This window comes from Solanum lycopersicum, chromosome 2, assembly GCF_036512215.1.
Source record: "Solanum lycopersicum chromosome 2, SLM_r2.1".
In the NCBI taxonomy this organism is placed as follows: Eukaryota; Viridiplantae; Streptophyta; class Magnoliopsida; order Solanales; family Solanaceae; genus Solanum; species Solanum lycopersicum.
In genome coordinates this window covers 63,073,606-63,089,682 of record NC_090801.1, presented here as the reverse complement: position 1 = coordinate 63,089,682, position 16,077 = coordinate 63,073,606, and the positions used below count along the sequence as shown (strand labels likewise).

General features: G+C 33.0%; 3 protein-coding genes across 4 annotated transcripts; 1 reads left to right on the top strand and 2 right to left on the bottom strand.

Annotated features, from left to right (window-relative positions):
• Positions 1–496: 496 nt before the first annotated feature.
• Positions 497–1,986, bottom strand: LOC101267763 (peroxidase 64-like). The gene is made up of 4 exons (XM_004232467.4): positions 1,737–1,986; positions 1,474–1,659; positions 1,214–1,376; positions 497–1,082 (listed from the first exon to the last, which is right to left on the bottom strand). Exons 1-4 carry the CDS (start codon positions 1,935–1,937, stop codon positions 688–690), a joined length of 945 nt encoding a protein of 314 aa, XP_004232515.1. The 5' UTR covers positions 1,938–1,986; the 3' UTR covers positions 497–687.
• Positions 1,987–3,817: 1,831 nt separating this feature from the next.
• On the top strand, positions 3,818–8,618 carry LOC101268053 (pre-rRNA-processing protein ESF1). The gene is made up of 7 exons (XM_004232468.5): positions 3,818–4,599; positions 4,696–4,770; positions 5,775–6,019; positions 6,241–6,403; positions 6,522–6,650; positions 7,076–7,779; positions 7,914–8,618. Exons 1-7 carry the CDS (start codon positions 3,958–3,960, stop codon positions 8,260–8,262), a joined length of 2,307 nt encoding a protein of 768 aa, XP_004232516.1. The 5' UTR covers positions 3,818–3,957; the 3' UTR covers positions 8,263–8,618.
• Positions 8,619–8,860: 242 nt separating this feature from the next.
• On the bottom strand, positions 8,861–13,016 carry LOC101268338 (aspartyl protease family protein). 2 transcript variants are annotated; one of them, XM_010318139.4, is made up of 10 exons: positions 12,438–13,016; positions 11,753–11,888; positions 10,906–11,141; positions 10,450–10,674; positions 10,220–10,355; positions 10,064–10,137; positions 9,885–9,987; positions 9,749–9,809; positions 9,381–9,452; positions 8,861–9,303 (listed from the first exon to the last, which is right to left on the bottom strand). In XM_010318139.4, exons 1-10 carry the CDS (start codon positions 12,749–12,751, stop codon positions 9,038–9,040), a joined length of 1,623 nt encoding a protein of 540 aa, XP_010316441.1. In that variant the 5' UTR covers positions 12,752–13,016; the 3' UTR covers positions 8,861–9,037. The 2 variants fall into 2 exon arrangements, with proteins under 2 accessions (XP_010316441.1, NP_001333366.1); NM_001346437.1 differs by having other exon boundaries at positions 9,885–9,984; positions 12,438–12,964.
• Between the last annotated feature and the right edge of the window lie 3,061 nt (positions 13,017–16,077).

Here is a 16,077-nt window from a genome sequence, read left to right as displayed (position 1 = left end):
TAGTAAGCAAGATTTAGTTGATTTACTCTTTCTGTGTAAGTTCACTTATTGATTTTTACTGGTTAAAAGTATGAACTTGTTTTAAAAAAAAAGATATTAAAATCTCATATCGGATGGTTGTCTCATAAGATGTATAAACCCTTGAAATTTATATGAATTTAGCTAAGAACGTAACGCAATTGAAGCGAGTAATTTATACGTGTAAACTGTTATGTTACATTTACACTAAAATTGGAGTTTGATATGTTTGATTTTTTTTTTTTTATATCAGTGGACATACAAGAGTGGGATCTAAAAACATCTAGCTTTAAATCAAAGAAAATCTAGTGTGGCCCTTAGTTTGACCCTTTATATGGACCTCTATTTGATTTTCCTGAATTGGATCATTACTATCTAACTTTTTCCAAATTACTACTAGTAGACAGTAGAGATTTGGGCCACTTGGAGGAGTAATAAACCAGTCACAAATTCCGTTTGGTTAGTGATAAAGGTGCACTTAAAAAATATTTGTGTATTTATTGATTTTGGTGCAAAGACCGAGCGTAAGTAAACTTGATTTGTAGCAACCGATAGTAGAAGTGTTCTTAATAAGTTGCTAAATGAAATCTGAGAAAAATATAAAACACAAATCTCCACACTGCTTCCATTTTTCTGGATATATTATCATTAATTTTGAAGGATTAATAATTAATTAGCCACCCTACAATCCCTTCTGACCTCTTGACCTCCATTTATGCTGCTCATTTTGATCATGGAATTAGCAAAAGCCTTAAAGAAGGCGTCTTTTGAGCTAGCAAAATCAGTAACCAGACTTTTGGTCTTGGGATTACTGAGCAAAGCTTGGTCTGAAGAGAATAGACTCTTATTCTGCAGAATTAACTTGTAATATGTATTATCAAACGTCGTTGAGGAAGGATCCATGGGACTTCCAGCATTTTTAGCCCTGTTTTTCAGTGGACAAATGCTCTTTAAAGTTGCTGCTAGAGTTGGATGCAATGTTGGGTCAACATCATGTGTGGTATTGAAATTGTGTATCCTGTTATTGAATGATGAACAATGAGAGAATCCTAAGGTGTGTCCACCTGAAGATTGAGACACATCATTTGTTCAATAAGTGGAATTAGTAACCCCAAAAAGTAAGACAGGTATACACTGATAGTGTAATTTATTTATTTTTTAACGTTATAAGTGTATATAAGTTTGTTTAGATAACCTGAGAGAGCGACAAGGTCTTCAAGTGATAATCCTCTTTGAGAGAAGCTTTGTTGGAGTCGATTTATGTTGAAAGTTGGAGCTGGCAATAGTATAGTTTCACTAGCTTTCGATGTTCTTCCATCTTTTCTTCCTTTAGGCACGTCCCATGAAGGTCCACCAGACTGCCCATAGACGTTATGTTAATAATTGGAAATGCAGGAAGAATAAATTTTTAGATGAGATGGTCAGACAGTTCAGACATAAGAAGTGTTTGCTTACAACGACAACTGAATCTCTAGCAGCAAAGGCTAAGATATCAGCACACGAGACTATGCCAGGGCAACGCGCTTCAATGGCTTTCTTTGCATTATCAATAACAAAGAATGCATGCAAAGAAACATTAGGAGGACCATCTTTTTCTGCAGTGTTTTTCTTTGAGTTTAGTAACACCGAAGCATCACAACCCTATGTCAAATAAAAAAAATTAGAACGAATTATATAAAGTATAGTACTAATTAGATTAAAAATATGCAAAAATGTACCCTTATGAAACAGTCATGGAAGTGCATTCGTAGAAGAGCAGCAGGGACAGTTTTGTCCTTTTTTGTTGCTTCAGTAACAACTTGTGTAACAATATCTTCAACTTCAGGGCACGTGTTCTCGTAGTAATTTGAACTAAGTGCATTCCCTTGTGAGAAAATTAGCAATGAGATAAACAAGATTAATGCAGAAGAAGATGACATAGTTTCTAGCTTAAGTGGTGGTAATTAATAACTAAATGATTTGTGATGAAGAAAAATAAAAATTAGTAAGGCTATTTATAGGGATGTTCTTGAAAGAGAAGGACATATCTGTAAAATGGATATTGGAATCTCAAATTGAAAATATTAGCTCTAACAGTGAATTTGGTAACATGCATAATCGAGTGTTTTTGAAGCATTACTAAAACATTTTATGTCCTTCCTTTTCTTTTTTGTTAGTGCCATCGATTCTTTTAACTTTCATGTTTAATAATAATATATTCAATGTAATTTATAAAAAAAATTATTTTCAGTAGTCCTCGACTCAAACATTCATTCATATCATTAAAAACTCTGGTTATCTTATAATTTCTTTGGAAATATACAAGACTTACTCTGTTTAAAAGAAAGGAAAAAGTAATTCCCCTTTAATTAAAAGACAATTACTGGTAAATTAGTTGAGATTGAAACATCAAAACCGTTTTTCATGTTATTATGGCTTGTTTGTTATCTAAGGCTAATTTTGGTTAGTTATAATAATTTGAAGAGCCTGAAATATTGCACTATTGATGTGATTGGTAGTTAGGAATACGATGCGCTGGCTTTTACCGATTGAAATTTTATTGTTTTACGATATAATATAATATAATCAATTGTGAAATAATATGTAACAATGTCAATCATCCTAATTCCTATCAAAGTGTAAGTAATTATTAAAATAAATATTATATTAAAATTAATAATAAAATATAATATAACGTTTAACAACCATCCTGATGAGAATTGAAAAAACTAATTAAAGAGATTGATGATTAAGATTCCTTTAAACTAAAGTTTAATTTTTTTTAGCTGTAATCAACTAATTTTTAACCAAAAAGTTTATAAGAGTTCATAAAGTTTTTGTTTTTTGTAGAACAACGTTAACAACATAGGGTTGGAAAGATGATAGGAAAACCCCTCCATATACCCATCATTTTAAGCGATTTAGAGTTTGATAAATGAAAAATTAATATTTTTTTTTCACTTCAATTAGACCTAAAGATATACTCGAGTCATTTGCAAAATGATAAATTTTTTTTTTATATAAATCACTTTTACAATGAAATGTATAACGTGTATATAAACTCTACATCTTAGATATATCTATGGACCTTAGTCCTATACGTGAACCTCTACCACTATATACATGGACTCTTAATACAATACATAAGCTTTCTAAAATCTAGTCTAGTGAAATATAAATATTTTAAGCTTAATAAATAAATTTAAAATTATTCTTTTTTATTATTGTCATAGAAAATAATATATGTGAACTATTTGTTTAATAATAAAAATATATATGAATCAATTTTATAATAAATATATTAATTTTAGATAAAGGCTACCATTGTACTCGTATGAGTATGTATTATAAACTCCTCTACTTAATCTTTTATTAATTGAACTCTTAGGTCCAATCAAAATAAGATTTTTAAATCTCTTCTAGCTTGCATGTAGTTCACTCGCCCTTACAATAAATGATATGTCAAATCCATATCACGTAAAATAATAATGTATCATATTTATTTTAATTAATATTTTTAAAAATTATTAACTAAAATTATTTAATAAAAGATAAAAACAATAGCACAAATCGATCATATAGACTTTATTTAACATCCAATAAGCAAGATGTTATTAGATATAACATAATTCAAGACATATTATGAAACAATACGTAACAGTCAATCAAACAAAGGTACAAGTAACCATCAAAAAATACATTACCATATATATGATAAATAATTAAATAGGTCAAAAGTGCAACCATCAACTTCCAAGGTTATTTATGTAAGTCATCCGATTTTGATCCAGTTAAGTATTTGTGCTGGGCTCATCAACTTATGTAATTGGGCCGAACTTATTGGGCTCTGAATGTTCATGGAGCTGTAAAGTCGTCTTCTTCTTCTTCCATGTTTATACGGTCTGTATTATGTAATAAATTTCAGGGTTTTAGGGTTTTAGAGAGAAGAAGAACGTATTCATGGAGTCAAAAAACAAGGGTAATAAGAACAGAAAGGGGAAAAGGCCAGCCGATGCCTCCTCCGCAGACGGAGATGAAAGCGGCGGAGGAAATAGAACTGAAAAGAGTGTCATCAATGATTCTCGATTTGCGGCGTTGCACTCGGATCCTAGATTCCGCGAACCACCGCAGAAAAAGTCTAAAGTTACCATTGATTCTCGATTTAATCGTATGTTCACTGATAAAAACTTCGTATCATCAAAAGCACCGACTGATATTAGAGGCAAACCCCGTAAATCTTCTGCTAAAAACCCTCTTAACCATTATTACCATATTGAGGAAGAAAAAGAAGAACAGGGTGAGAAACAGAAGAGGCAGAAGGAGAAATTAAAGGTGTTAGAATCTGAAAGCGATGATGACAGTGAAGAAGAAGAAGAAGAAGAAGAAGAAGAGACCAAGAGTGACAGTGGGACGAGTGAGGAAGAAATTGAAGACCATAAATTGAAGAAAGTTGGCGCCGTATCATCAGAGTCCGAAGAAGATGAAGATGAAGAGGTGGGAAGTGATAATTCACTGGCAAGTACGTCCGATTCCGCTTCGGATTCTGATTCTGATGATGAAATGGACGAAGTTTCTTCAGAGGAGGAAGACACTTTCATTCAGGTATACAATGAAAAAGACAGCATTTTTGTTGGGTATGATGTTTGAATTTATGGCTTTTAATTATTTTGCAATTTTTTTTGTTTTGGTCTGAATCAGAAAGAGGATGTGCCTGAGATTGACAAGGAAACTAAGAGGCTTGCTGTTGTTAACATGGATTGGGGTAGAGTAAAGGTTAGTTTTTTTTTTCTTTTCCAATATGGATTAATTGAATGATCCCTAGAAAGGTGTCAAATTTTGGAAATTTTGTCCTTCGATATGGTAAAATTATAATTGTTTTACATTAACTGTACTATAATTTATAATTGCTTAAACCAACTCTATCAAGATGAATTTGGCCCTGCAGGCGGTTGAATTGGTTGGAATGAGAATATTCAGTTCAGTTTGACCGTTACTGGCCTTGTCTAAATGTTTCATATAACTTTGGAATAACAGTTTGAGCATTTCTGGACACTGGATTAAATTGTTAAGAGATTGTGCCGAGCATTCAATTTTGAAAATAGAAATAGTTGTGGAAAGGTGCTACCTATAAAAAAAAGTTATGCACTGGTGTATTGTGGTGAAGTATTCCTTAGCTTTGAAGTTGAGTTGCAGGCAAAAATAATAGAAATGGTAGTCAGTGTATACGGGAGGCTATCTATGGGTTCATGCATTTGTCTATAATATATGATAGTGTTGGGCGTTGTCTATCATTCATCATACCCTACCGTGGTCATAATGTGGATTGCACCTCGATTCAAACTTATAAGGGGTCACTTGGTTTGTAATATAGATTTCTTAACTACTGAAGTGATCTATAGAATGTTGCTGGTAGATACCTCTGCATAGCTAATATTGTTTAGTTTTCGCTTTTCAGTGTTAAGCTCTGCACTCCTTTAAAGCAAAATTTATGTGAAATGTATATATTGTTTACGCTGCATAATGTGAAATAATGAAATATTTAGTAGTAATGCATGAATCAGAACAGAAGACAAATAAATCCCTTGGAGTATGGAATCCCTGTATAATTTATATTTCACTGCACCTTACATTATTCTTTACTTTATAACAAACCTGACACTGTTATTAAAACCCTTTATTATATTCCATAAATAGCCATTAACCAAACTATGCCTTGATGTATTTAACTTCTATAGAACGATTAAATTCTTTTCTCAGCAAGCTGTTATGCTATGTAGGCAGTTGACTTGTATATGCTATTGAGCTCCTTTCTCCCAAGAGGGGGTCAAATAACATCTGTTGCTGTCTATCCATCTGACTTTGGTCTCAAGCGTATGGAAGAGGAGGCTGTCCATGGTCCAGTTGGCCTATTTGACGAGGAAAAGGCAAAAGATGAAGACAGTGATGATGATGAAGAAGAAGAAAAAGATGATGATGAGATGGACAATGAGAAATTACGCGCCTATGAGATGAGTCGGCTCAGGTGATGATTTGGTTCTGTGTTTTTTCTGGGTAATGTATCTTTAAGTGATTCTTGCATTTTTTGCCGACTAAAAATGATAACTTGTTGATAAACCTTTATGAAATTTATTTGGTTCCTCTTCTTTTTTTACCCTTATGCTACTCCATTCTGTGTTTATTAATTCCCCGTCCTTCATTATGTATAGGTCTCTTTTCAAAGATACTTTCTTATGTACTTCGCAGGTATTATTATGCTGTGGTGGAATGCGATTCAAGTGCTACAGCTGATTATCTTTACAAAACTTGTGATGGGGTTGAGTTTGAGAGAACATCAAACAAATTAGATTTGAGGTTTATTCCAGATTCCATGGAATTCAAGCATCAACCACGTGACATTGCAACAGAGGTAATTTGTGGCTACGATTTCTCATCATAGGAGCCTTTAGTTTTAACGGTTATTATTGGCTGAAAACATAAAATCTAATTGTATTTGTGTTCGATTGTTATATTCTTCTGGTACTTAGGCCCCTGCAGATTATGAAGGTCTAGATTTTCACACTCGAGCTTTGCAGCATAGCAATATTGAACTTACATGGGATGAGGATGAGCCACAACGCATCAGGACCTTGAAGAGACAGTTCAATGATAAACAGGTTTACTCTTGTTTGATGTAGAGTGTGTGTATATGTGTCTTTTAGTTTAGTATCTCCGTGAAAATTTTGAACTTTGACAAACTGTTTCTCTTACTGATATTAGCAAGTGTGAGAAGATTGTCAGGCACCTCTGACATCTTTTTCTGTTCTTTGTTTTTTTACTTGGGTGTGTTGTCAGTGAGCCTATACAGTGGGATAGTGATATAGTGTGCACATGCTTGCTTGTACCTAAGGTGTTGTATGTGGTTATCTATGTGTTTGTGTTATGCTATCTATTATGGCTGCTGATAGGATTGTTCTGCACTTTCCAATATAAAGTCCCTTATTAAGGGATATTCGTTTTTGGGGTTTGAAGATTTTATGCCTTTCCCTCAATACTGTTTTCTATTACTCTGCAAATATTGATATTGTTTCTTTGTTGGCAGCTTGCAGATATGGAGTTGAAAGAGTTTTTGGCTTCTGATGAGAGTGGAAGTGATGATAGTGAGGAAGGTGATGATGACACAGAAGATAAATCTGCCAAAAGGAAGAAAAAACATGATACCTACCGTGCGTTACTCCAGTCTGGGGAGGGTTCAGATGGAAATAACGAGGACGATGACCAGGACATGGAGGTCACATTTAACACTGGATTGGAAGATCTAAGCAAACGTATCCTAGAAAAGAAGGATAAACAGTCGGAAACTGTGTGGGAAGCTTATCTCAGAAAGAAAAGGGAGAAAAAGAAGTCCAGGAAAGGTAACACCAAGGATTCATCAGAAGATGAGAGCAGCGATAGTGATCAAGAACCTATAGATGAACCTGAGGACTTCTTCATTGAAGAGCCTTCCGCAAAAGGGGATAAGGATTCCCAACGTAAGAGCACCAGGAAAGGGAAGCAGAGCCTTGAAGCATCTGAAGAAGCTGAAGCAAGTAGAGCAGAGCTTGAGCTATTACTTGCAGATGACAAAGGAGGAGACCCTAACTTGAAGGGTTACAACATGAAACCTAAAAAGGCGAAGGGGAAGAAGGGTAAAGGAACTCCAGTAGAGGACAAGTTGCCAACTATAGATTATGAAGATCCACGGTTTTCATCTCTCTTTAAATCACACCTCTTTGCATTGGACCCCACAGATCCTCAGTTCAAACGGTATTTCCCATCTTGTTTACACCAATTTCTTGTTTGTGCTTGTAAACAGAACTGGTCTGGCGTTTTCCCAATTCCAAAACAAAGCCTGCTTGCTCTTTTCATTTGTTTACAGGTATCTATTTTGGTTTTTGCAGGAGTGCAGCTTATGCTCGTCAGTTGGCACAAAAGCAGCACAAGGTCGAAGAAGAAATTGTGAGTGCAAAACAACAGCCCGGAGTAACTAGAAAATTAGAGTCAGCAACAAATGAAAAATTGCAGTCTGGTGATTTGCCTTCAAGAAAGGAGAAGCACGAGCTATCTTCTTTAGTTAAATCTATTAAGATGAAATCACAACAATTATCATTGTCCTCTCAAGGTAAGGCGGTAGTAAAGAATGAAAAAAGTCAAGCAATGTCAAAGAACATCGATGGAGAGGGAGGAAAGAAGGAGAACGAAAAAAGTCGAGCAAGGGCAAAGAAGAAAGATGAAAAGCGAGTAAAATAAGAGAGTGAAAAGTAAGGTTATATAAATTTTGATCAAAGACTACTCATGGGATTAGACAGACGAGGTTCCTGAAAATGGATCATGGTTCAGTATGGGTGAATAGTGGCCTTAGTGAATCTCAATACGTAGCAACTTTAATTGTTTTTACTTTATTTTTTACTGTATGGCCTATATTTATGGTTGCATCATTGTTTTGCTGTCTTAACTTGCAGAGATGTACGTTGTACCATGTTCAATTTTTTTTTTTTTACAGTAGTCGACTGTAAACTTAATGTAATTCCTCTATACTCGTCTTGAGATTCACAATACAGCGACTTCTGTTCTGATTATTGAGCTGAAGTTTGTTTGGAAAGAAATACCACAGAGGTACAATTTCATGCATTATTTTCCCCTTGATACAGCAATGGTGATGTCAGTTTGCACATACGCTGGCTTGTCAACTCAGCTGGGTATAAGTCAGCTTTGCAGTCGTCTTTGGTGGTGTCTAAACGATTTCCCGTGGCTGTTAATTGTTTCATTGACTATTAGGTCATACACTTGCTAATTTAGTTTTAAGGATCATACAGAACCAAAACAAGAAAATACCCTTTACAAGCTATTTTTAATGAACGAAATGTATTATATTGAATCTTGAACGGAAAAAGGACAGAAAGAAATCAGAGTTATATTTACAATACATATATCAGGTATAAACTGCAATATCAAAAATGCTGTGGGACACTTCAATTCTATGCTGTAACAGAACTCAATATTATACAGAGGACAAATAAAAGCCTCAAGAAGAAATAATAATCAAATAATAGTTGAAAAAGGAAAATATAGCCATCATAAGTTGGTAATAGAAGGAATTCAAATGTGGTGCATGGTTTCCTGCAGGTCTAGATGATGGAACAGATGGGAACGATGTAGCGGGTTCATTTGCACTTGCATTTCCCTTGGTGGCCTCGGGCACCACACTGGCAGGCGAAGGCGCTTCGGTAGAATTGCGCTTGTTCACGGGCAGAGTTGTTGATCTATCGTTTGATTCTCCAGAATCATAACCTGCCAAGAAAGGTTTCTAGTTAAAACATGAAAAGGTGTGCACACTAAAATTGTCATATTCAGGATTGCCAACTCACAATCAGAGGCTTTCCAACCCAAAACCATCTTCTCCCGATCAAATATTACGTGATAGCCAGTCATGAAATTTTCTGCAGAAAGATCTATGTATTAGTTGCTCTGTCATATATTCCTAATACAGAAAGAGGATCACAATTAAATTGACAAATAGCTCAGGTTTTTGAGAATGTAACAAGTTTTACAAGTAGGTTTCCAAAATTTATAATTTAAGATAATGTGAAGAGTCGAGATTGATAGACGATAGGAACTGAGACTTCTAAAACTTGGTAACTGTGAGATCATAAGTTGGTAGGAGTGTAAATTACATTACAGATTTCAATGGAAAGGAATAAAACATCAGGAGCAACGATAGATGACAGATACTTACGTCCAATGATGTTGACATCCCCACTTTTCACAACAGCTAAACAGTATGCGCCTGAACCGTCCTGAGGATAACAACTGAATATTAGAATATTTTAAAAGAGAATGCTCTAACATAAAAGGAACAGAAACCATCTTACCGGGAGTGAGAGCATTATTATCGGATCGAAAAGATAAAATTGGTTGCCACCTTTCATTGTCAAATTTACGTCTGGAACTTCAAATGTAGTTTGATTTGCACTGCTTAAATGGAGCAGGTTAGTCCTGAAAGTTCAAAGGACATCAAGAAAGTAAAAAGTTAAATCAAAAGCTGGCTCACCTTATCCCATAGCAGTACTCAAAAGGAATTGTGCCATCAGGTTGAATACGTGGCTGTTTTGCTTCAGAATCGAACTGCAAAAGAAGCAAATTATTCAGTTTTAAAATACAACGAACACAGTCCACAGATAACTCATACAGTTAGTTTCTCACTCACGTTTTCTGTAATGACTTTGTAAACTGGGTCGTTCAAGTATGTGAATGAAGTGCCAGAGTCGAAAATGGCTGTGAAATCAAGATCAGTGATCTTGCTTCCTACTGTTATTCCTGTCAGGCTGATGTTATAAGTTGGGCTGCATGCAGAGAGAGAGAACGAGTAAATACATATTCAGTTGAATTCTCACTTCCCTTAATGTTTAAAACCAGAAAATCGAAGTGACAGCTTACTGTGGTTGATCAAGATTGAGTGGTGTTTCTCCTTGGCCTGGACTTCCTTTATCTCCAAAAACTATTCTTCCAATACCATCAGGTCCAAAGCACATAGAGAAAGAATTTGCAGCAAGACCTTTGCTTGCTAACATGCTTGGGACAGATATATTTTCAATACCAAGTCCAAATAGACCATTAGGAGCTGCACCAGTTAAAAATGCACCTGTTTGTCTTATCCCACAACTGGAATGAAAGAAATAGAGTAAAATTTATGGTGGATGAAAAAAGCATCAGAAGATCCAAATTACACTGCTTTACCAATTTTGGTATATGGAACCAGTTATAAACACTATCATTTGAGTAGTTAAAAATTCCAAGTCTGCTCTAACTAGAATGTGATTGCATATCTCAAACAAGGCATGTACTAGTCACCTTAATCTCTTCCAATTATAAAGTAAAAGTAACTATACCCACCCCAGAGCAATTGGAGCTTCAATGCTTTTTTGTTGAGCATTATTTGTTTCTAAGTGCAAGATGTCTTCCACCAGTACCCCTGATGATGAGGTGTTATTGGAGAGATATGCAACTCCATAAGCACATGCATTCTGCGAAGCTAAGCATCGTCTATTTTGTCCACACAAAGTGCCATTGCACGGAACAATCTCACTCGTTGAAGACGTATTAGGGCTGTAGATATTAAGATTTATTCGCTGTTTCAAAAGCAAACAAAGGAAAATGGATGATTATTAGAGTCAACCAAGAAATAACGCATACAGAAACCTAAAAAGGGAAAGGCAAAAGAGGAATAAAATTTTGTTACTGAAGGCAAACTCTGGTGGAGTCGGGAGTGAAGTACTTAGGCTATTTAGAATCATAAAATTCTTCAATGACTAACAAGCTACGAACGATATGGATCATAAATTCCGTTTCTATTTCAGTATATTACATGCATCAAACTCACTTTGCAAATATTGATTTTGTTGAAAATCATCCATTTTGTGTTAGTTATGAATCTTCCTTGACAGAAAAATACTTCCTCAACTTCTACGGCCACCACATATCTTGCTAACTTAGAAGATAATTTGTTACTATCATAATGACTGTTTAAGGCAGACTAAGAGAAATCTACTGTGTGCTGCCATTGAGTTATCAGCAGGTTTCTTAATTACAAAAGGAAGAAAAGTTTGCACAACTACTCCTTGTGATTATCAATATTCTTCATTGCAGAAGAAAATATACAGAAGAGATGATCAATAAAAAGAAAAACACTTTAAACATTTGAAAGTTGAAAAAGAAAAAGTACTAGGATGAATTAACATACTCCTCCACTGCGTGTCTGAAGGGCACGCACACAGTTGCTGCAATCACATGGTAGCCAAAATAAGTCACTGCCAGTGTCAAGTGCCACTAGAAATGATAGCCCAGGACTGCCCACAGTGACATTTGCATAATGCAAGCTGTAAATTGCCAAAGCAAAAACTAGTTACATCACAACTATATATCTATATTACAGACTTCACAACTCTACAGTTAAAACACATATTAATTACAGACATGCTACTGCCAAAAACATCACAACAACCCCTTGTCTTGAGAGAACTAAAAGACAGCAGAGGAGAGGAAAATCCAAATAAGAACAGAATTCAGAGCTTTAGACAGGAACCAGAATCAAAGTAAATTCAACATTTAGAGTCAGTGTTCTTATACAGTTAAAAATTGACAAAATAGAGTTATATGTCCTATTTGGTTCGACAATCACACCAAAAAGGTCTAAATCTTTCTTCTTCAAACTATAAAAGAGGCATGGACCTTCCCCCCTACTAATTCAATGATTCATGTTGCCTCCTATCAACACAGACATAGAAACTTTTTTTGTCTAGGTAACCTATTTTTCCTGATATAGGAACACAGACAAAAACAAATAAAACCAGAGTCAACCTGTGACATCCAGCGTAGCAGATAAAAGCAAAAGACAGTAAACACAATAACAAACAGAGGGAGCTTACAATCCCAAAGAACTGAGCCGCAAAGTTTCATTTCCTCCAGAAAAAGCAAGGGGCACTGTGGGATTAGTTGTATCAGCAAGGCGACGGCCCTTAACAAACCGATCACGTTGAGTCCAAGCTGAATAATATTCAACAGTCCCCTTCTCAGGCAACCCATGAAGGTCCAAAATACCCTTTACCGGATCCGAATACCGGTGATGGATATCAAACCCGAATGTCCCAAACCCATCAGTTGTCTTCAACTGGTATCCAAGAATCGCCAAGAAAATAATTGGGGCAAGGAAAAAATTACGAATTTTACCAGAATTAGGCATGTTTGTATAAGGAAAAACAAAAAAGACTGATTCTTTGTATGTTGATATATAGATATACAGGGAGAAAGAAAGAGAAAAGGTGAGGAGATAAAAGGGGATTTTGAGAAAGGAAAAAAAAATGGGTTGACAAGTCTGAAGCTGAAGAAGCTAAGCATTGCTTCCATTTGTAGTTTTTTAGAAGAGGGTAAAATGGTGGAAGAAAGTCGTCGACTACTGTGTGAAAGACGAAAGCATCGGAGTTTGGTCACCTATGACTTGTTTGGCTGGCGGGTTATGGGCTCCACTTTTTCTGTTTTATACTGGGCTTGAGGGCTCCATGCTCTTTTTACCGCGGCCTTTTTTTTTTATATATATATTTATATTAAAGTTTAATTAAATTTAAAAATAATTTTTTTATATATTATCTATATTAAAATTTAGTTAAATTTGAAAATAATAACAAAGCTAAGGCAATGAAAGATTAAAATTCGAAATTTCTGATTGAAAATAAGAAATTATTTAGTACTCTGTTTATAGTTGGTTCGTAATCTTTTTACTGCAGTTATTTGTTGCTGGTAACTGGCAAGTGCAGAGAATTTCATCTTTTGAAACACATAAGAAATTGCATAGGGTTCTTTTGTAATAATGTTTTTCGCACTCTACATTCCCTTTTGGGAAACTGCAATTGACTTTTCCAAAGTAATTTCTCATGATGTTGTTTTTCACAGCAAAAGAAAATTATTGAAGGCCCCTTTTTTTAATTAAAAAAAAAACAAATTAAAAATGAAGGACGCAAAGAGAAGTGGGATGGATTTAAAAAAGATAAAATTGTATTGCTATTTACATCAAATCAATATATTCATAATATAAATTATATTAACTTGATATAATAAATAAGTTTTTTTCATTAAAAGATATTTTAGCTGAGCAAAAATTTAAAAATAAAACATTAAATTAGACATTAAAATTTTTATAAAATTCCGAGTTATATTTCAATTACTATGATTTTAGACAATTCAGACACACAAATCCCAAACCAATTATTTATATGCAAGTACCTTTATCCGTAATAAAAACAGCAATAATGTAGTTGTAGACGTGGCGAAAATTCAAGGGCAAAGCTATTGTGAATTGATTAATAAATCTAGAAAGTGGTTTTGGGGAAGATAAAATGAGTTATCCTACTATTATATCTTAATAATTTCTATAACAAAACGTAGTTTATCTAAATATATTTAAGTACTAATTAATCTCGAACTATTTATCATCCTAAAATATGTAACTTTATTTTAACTTTATATGATGAGAATATATATCATAAAATGCTAATAAAAATTATTATATTTTGACCCTAAATAAAAAAATTACTACAATTAAAAGTGAACAGATATTATAAATAAAAATAAATAATTAAATATAATATTATCTTATAAAAAATATAAATATGATAAGTATTCTGAGACGATCTATTTATTTTTAAACTACGAGTTGTTAAATATGAGGTGCGTTTGTTTGGTACAAACCGTTTACATTGGTCCATATCATATTCTTAAGTCTCAATAATCAAAAGGGGAAAATAAATATGCCCTCAAATCTTTCTCCTGAGATTGTCCATTATTTATTTATTTTAGTCTTTTCAAGACTTCGTTTAATAAATATTTCAAGTTGGTGTTTATTTAAGTTTCTTACAACTCCCTTTTTTTTCCAGCAAAGTTTTTTATTGTTTTTAAATTATTTTAATTAAAAGAATACAAATTTCCTTTTACGATAATATTTTAATAATTAAACTTCTTTCGGAAAGTCTTTTTTACAAAATAATAATAATAATAATCTTCTTTTCCTCAAGTTTTTTGTTGGTTTTAATTACTGATGCTTCAGACCTATTTTAAAATTTTAATGCATGCATCACACCTGCTTGATTTTTGTTTCTTTTTTTAACCAAAATTTAAGAGTTGTGACAAAAATACTTTCTTAAAGAACCTATTTCGTAAAATTGATTCATAGAAAAATATATTATATTAAAGTTAGACTCGAAAATTCAAATACTCCTACGCACTTTCTTCACATTTATTTGTTCATAATTCTTCACATGCCCCTTATAAAAAAGGGGAAAAAACAAAACAATAATTTTATTGTATTAATTACCTTTAATTATTATAAATCATTTAAATATTAAAAATAATAATAATATACTTGATACTAAAAATAAATAAATATAAAATAGATCGTATACTTTATTTTTAGCTAACCAAAAAAGTATTTTTTAAAGCTATGTTTCTTTTCTCATTAGACCGGCACATTAATTTTATAGGGTAGTTATACAAAAATAGCGATGGGTCTAGAGGAAGCCTAATACATTGGAATAAATAGGAAGCTTCCACCAACATAAGTAATGGTCAATCGGTAAGACCAATTCATTCTTAATTAAAGGTTTTAAATACGAAATATAAAAGAAAAAATTTTTTATTAAAAATACTATTTTTGTATAAATTTGACGGTATGAGATTCAAATATAATCAGACTCTTATATAAATTCTAAACATCGAACAGAAAATAAAAAAAAATGGAAGTTTCCGATATTATTGTATGGCTGAAATTGTTTCCAACTATTTTTAATGCTTTGACTAGACTTTGATTAATGGACTTTCAAGTTACATCCATTTACTAAAAACTGCCCAAGAAAAATGATATGTAAAGATATTTTTAAAAGTATAAAGTCTGAAATTTTAACATTTTTAATGAAATTGAAATATATTCTCTGTGTAAAATATTCAAAGTCAATGGTCACAAGAAGACGTGTTTTTTAATTAGTACTGTGCCATTCATTTTTCTCACGAATGAATTGGTCATAGGTGTAGCCCTTTACTCGTTCAGTTTTATTTATTTGTTATTTTAAAAATAATTTTTTTTTAATTTTATTTATTAATTCTAACATATAATAAATTTTTTTTCTCATGCATTATTCTTAGGATTAGTTATTTATAATCATTTTACAAAAATCTAATATCAAATATTAATTAATAAAAATAATGTAATACAATGCTTATATCAATTAAGTATTACTATTATCTTTTAATTGAGCATATAAATCCAAATAATAAATAAAAATAAACAAAAAGAGAGAGTAATTTTTATTTTTTTTTGGTAAAGCCGCCAATCATGGTACATTGAATAAAGTAGCTTTAGAAAGCAACAATATACCAATAGAGTAGAGAAAGTAAACAACAACAACAACAATAATATTATTATTATTCTATCAATATTTTCCTACTTCCAGAATGGCACGTAACAGACATGGCTTTTTGGTTTAAATGAATGAATTCAAACACATTACATAAGGATTTGAA

Coding starts and splice junctions, on each gene's coding strand:
- LOC101267763 (XM_004232467.4), bottom strand. CDS start 1,937: ATGTCATCTTCTTCTGCATTAATCTTGTTTATCTCATTGCTAATTTTC. Junction 1,660..1,736: donor TCCATGACTGTTTCATAAGG/GTACATTTTTGC, acceptor TATTTGACATAG/GGTTGTGATGCTTCGGTGTT. Junction 1,083..1,213: donor AGACCTTGTCGCTCTCTCAG/GTTATCTAAACA, acceptor CTCAATCTTCAG/GTGGACACACCTTAGGATTC.
- LOC101268053 (XM_004232468.5), top strand. CDS start 3,958: ATGGAGTCAAAAAACAAGGGTAATAAGAACAGAAAGGGGAAAAGGCCA. Junction 6,404..6,521: donor CACGTGACATTGCAACAGAG/GTAATTTGTGGC, acceptor TCTGGTACTTAG/GCCCCTGCAGATTATGAAGG. Junction 6,651..7,075: donor GACAGTTCAATGATAAACAG/GTTTACTCTTGT, acceptor CTTTGTTGGCAG/CTTGCAGATATGGAGTTGAA.
- LOC101268338 (XM_010318139.4), bottom strand. CDS start 12,751: ATGCCTAATTCTGGTAAAATTCGTAATTTTTTCCTTGCCCCAATTATT. Junction 11,889..12,437: donor CGGCTCAGTTCTTTGGGATT/GTAAGCTCCCTC, acceptor GGCAATTTACAG/CTTGCATTATGCAAATGTCA. Junction 10,138..10,219: donor ACAAAGTCATTACAGAAAAC/GTGAGTGAGAAA, acceptor CTTCTTTTGCAG/TTCGATTCTGAAGCAAAACA.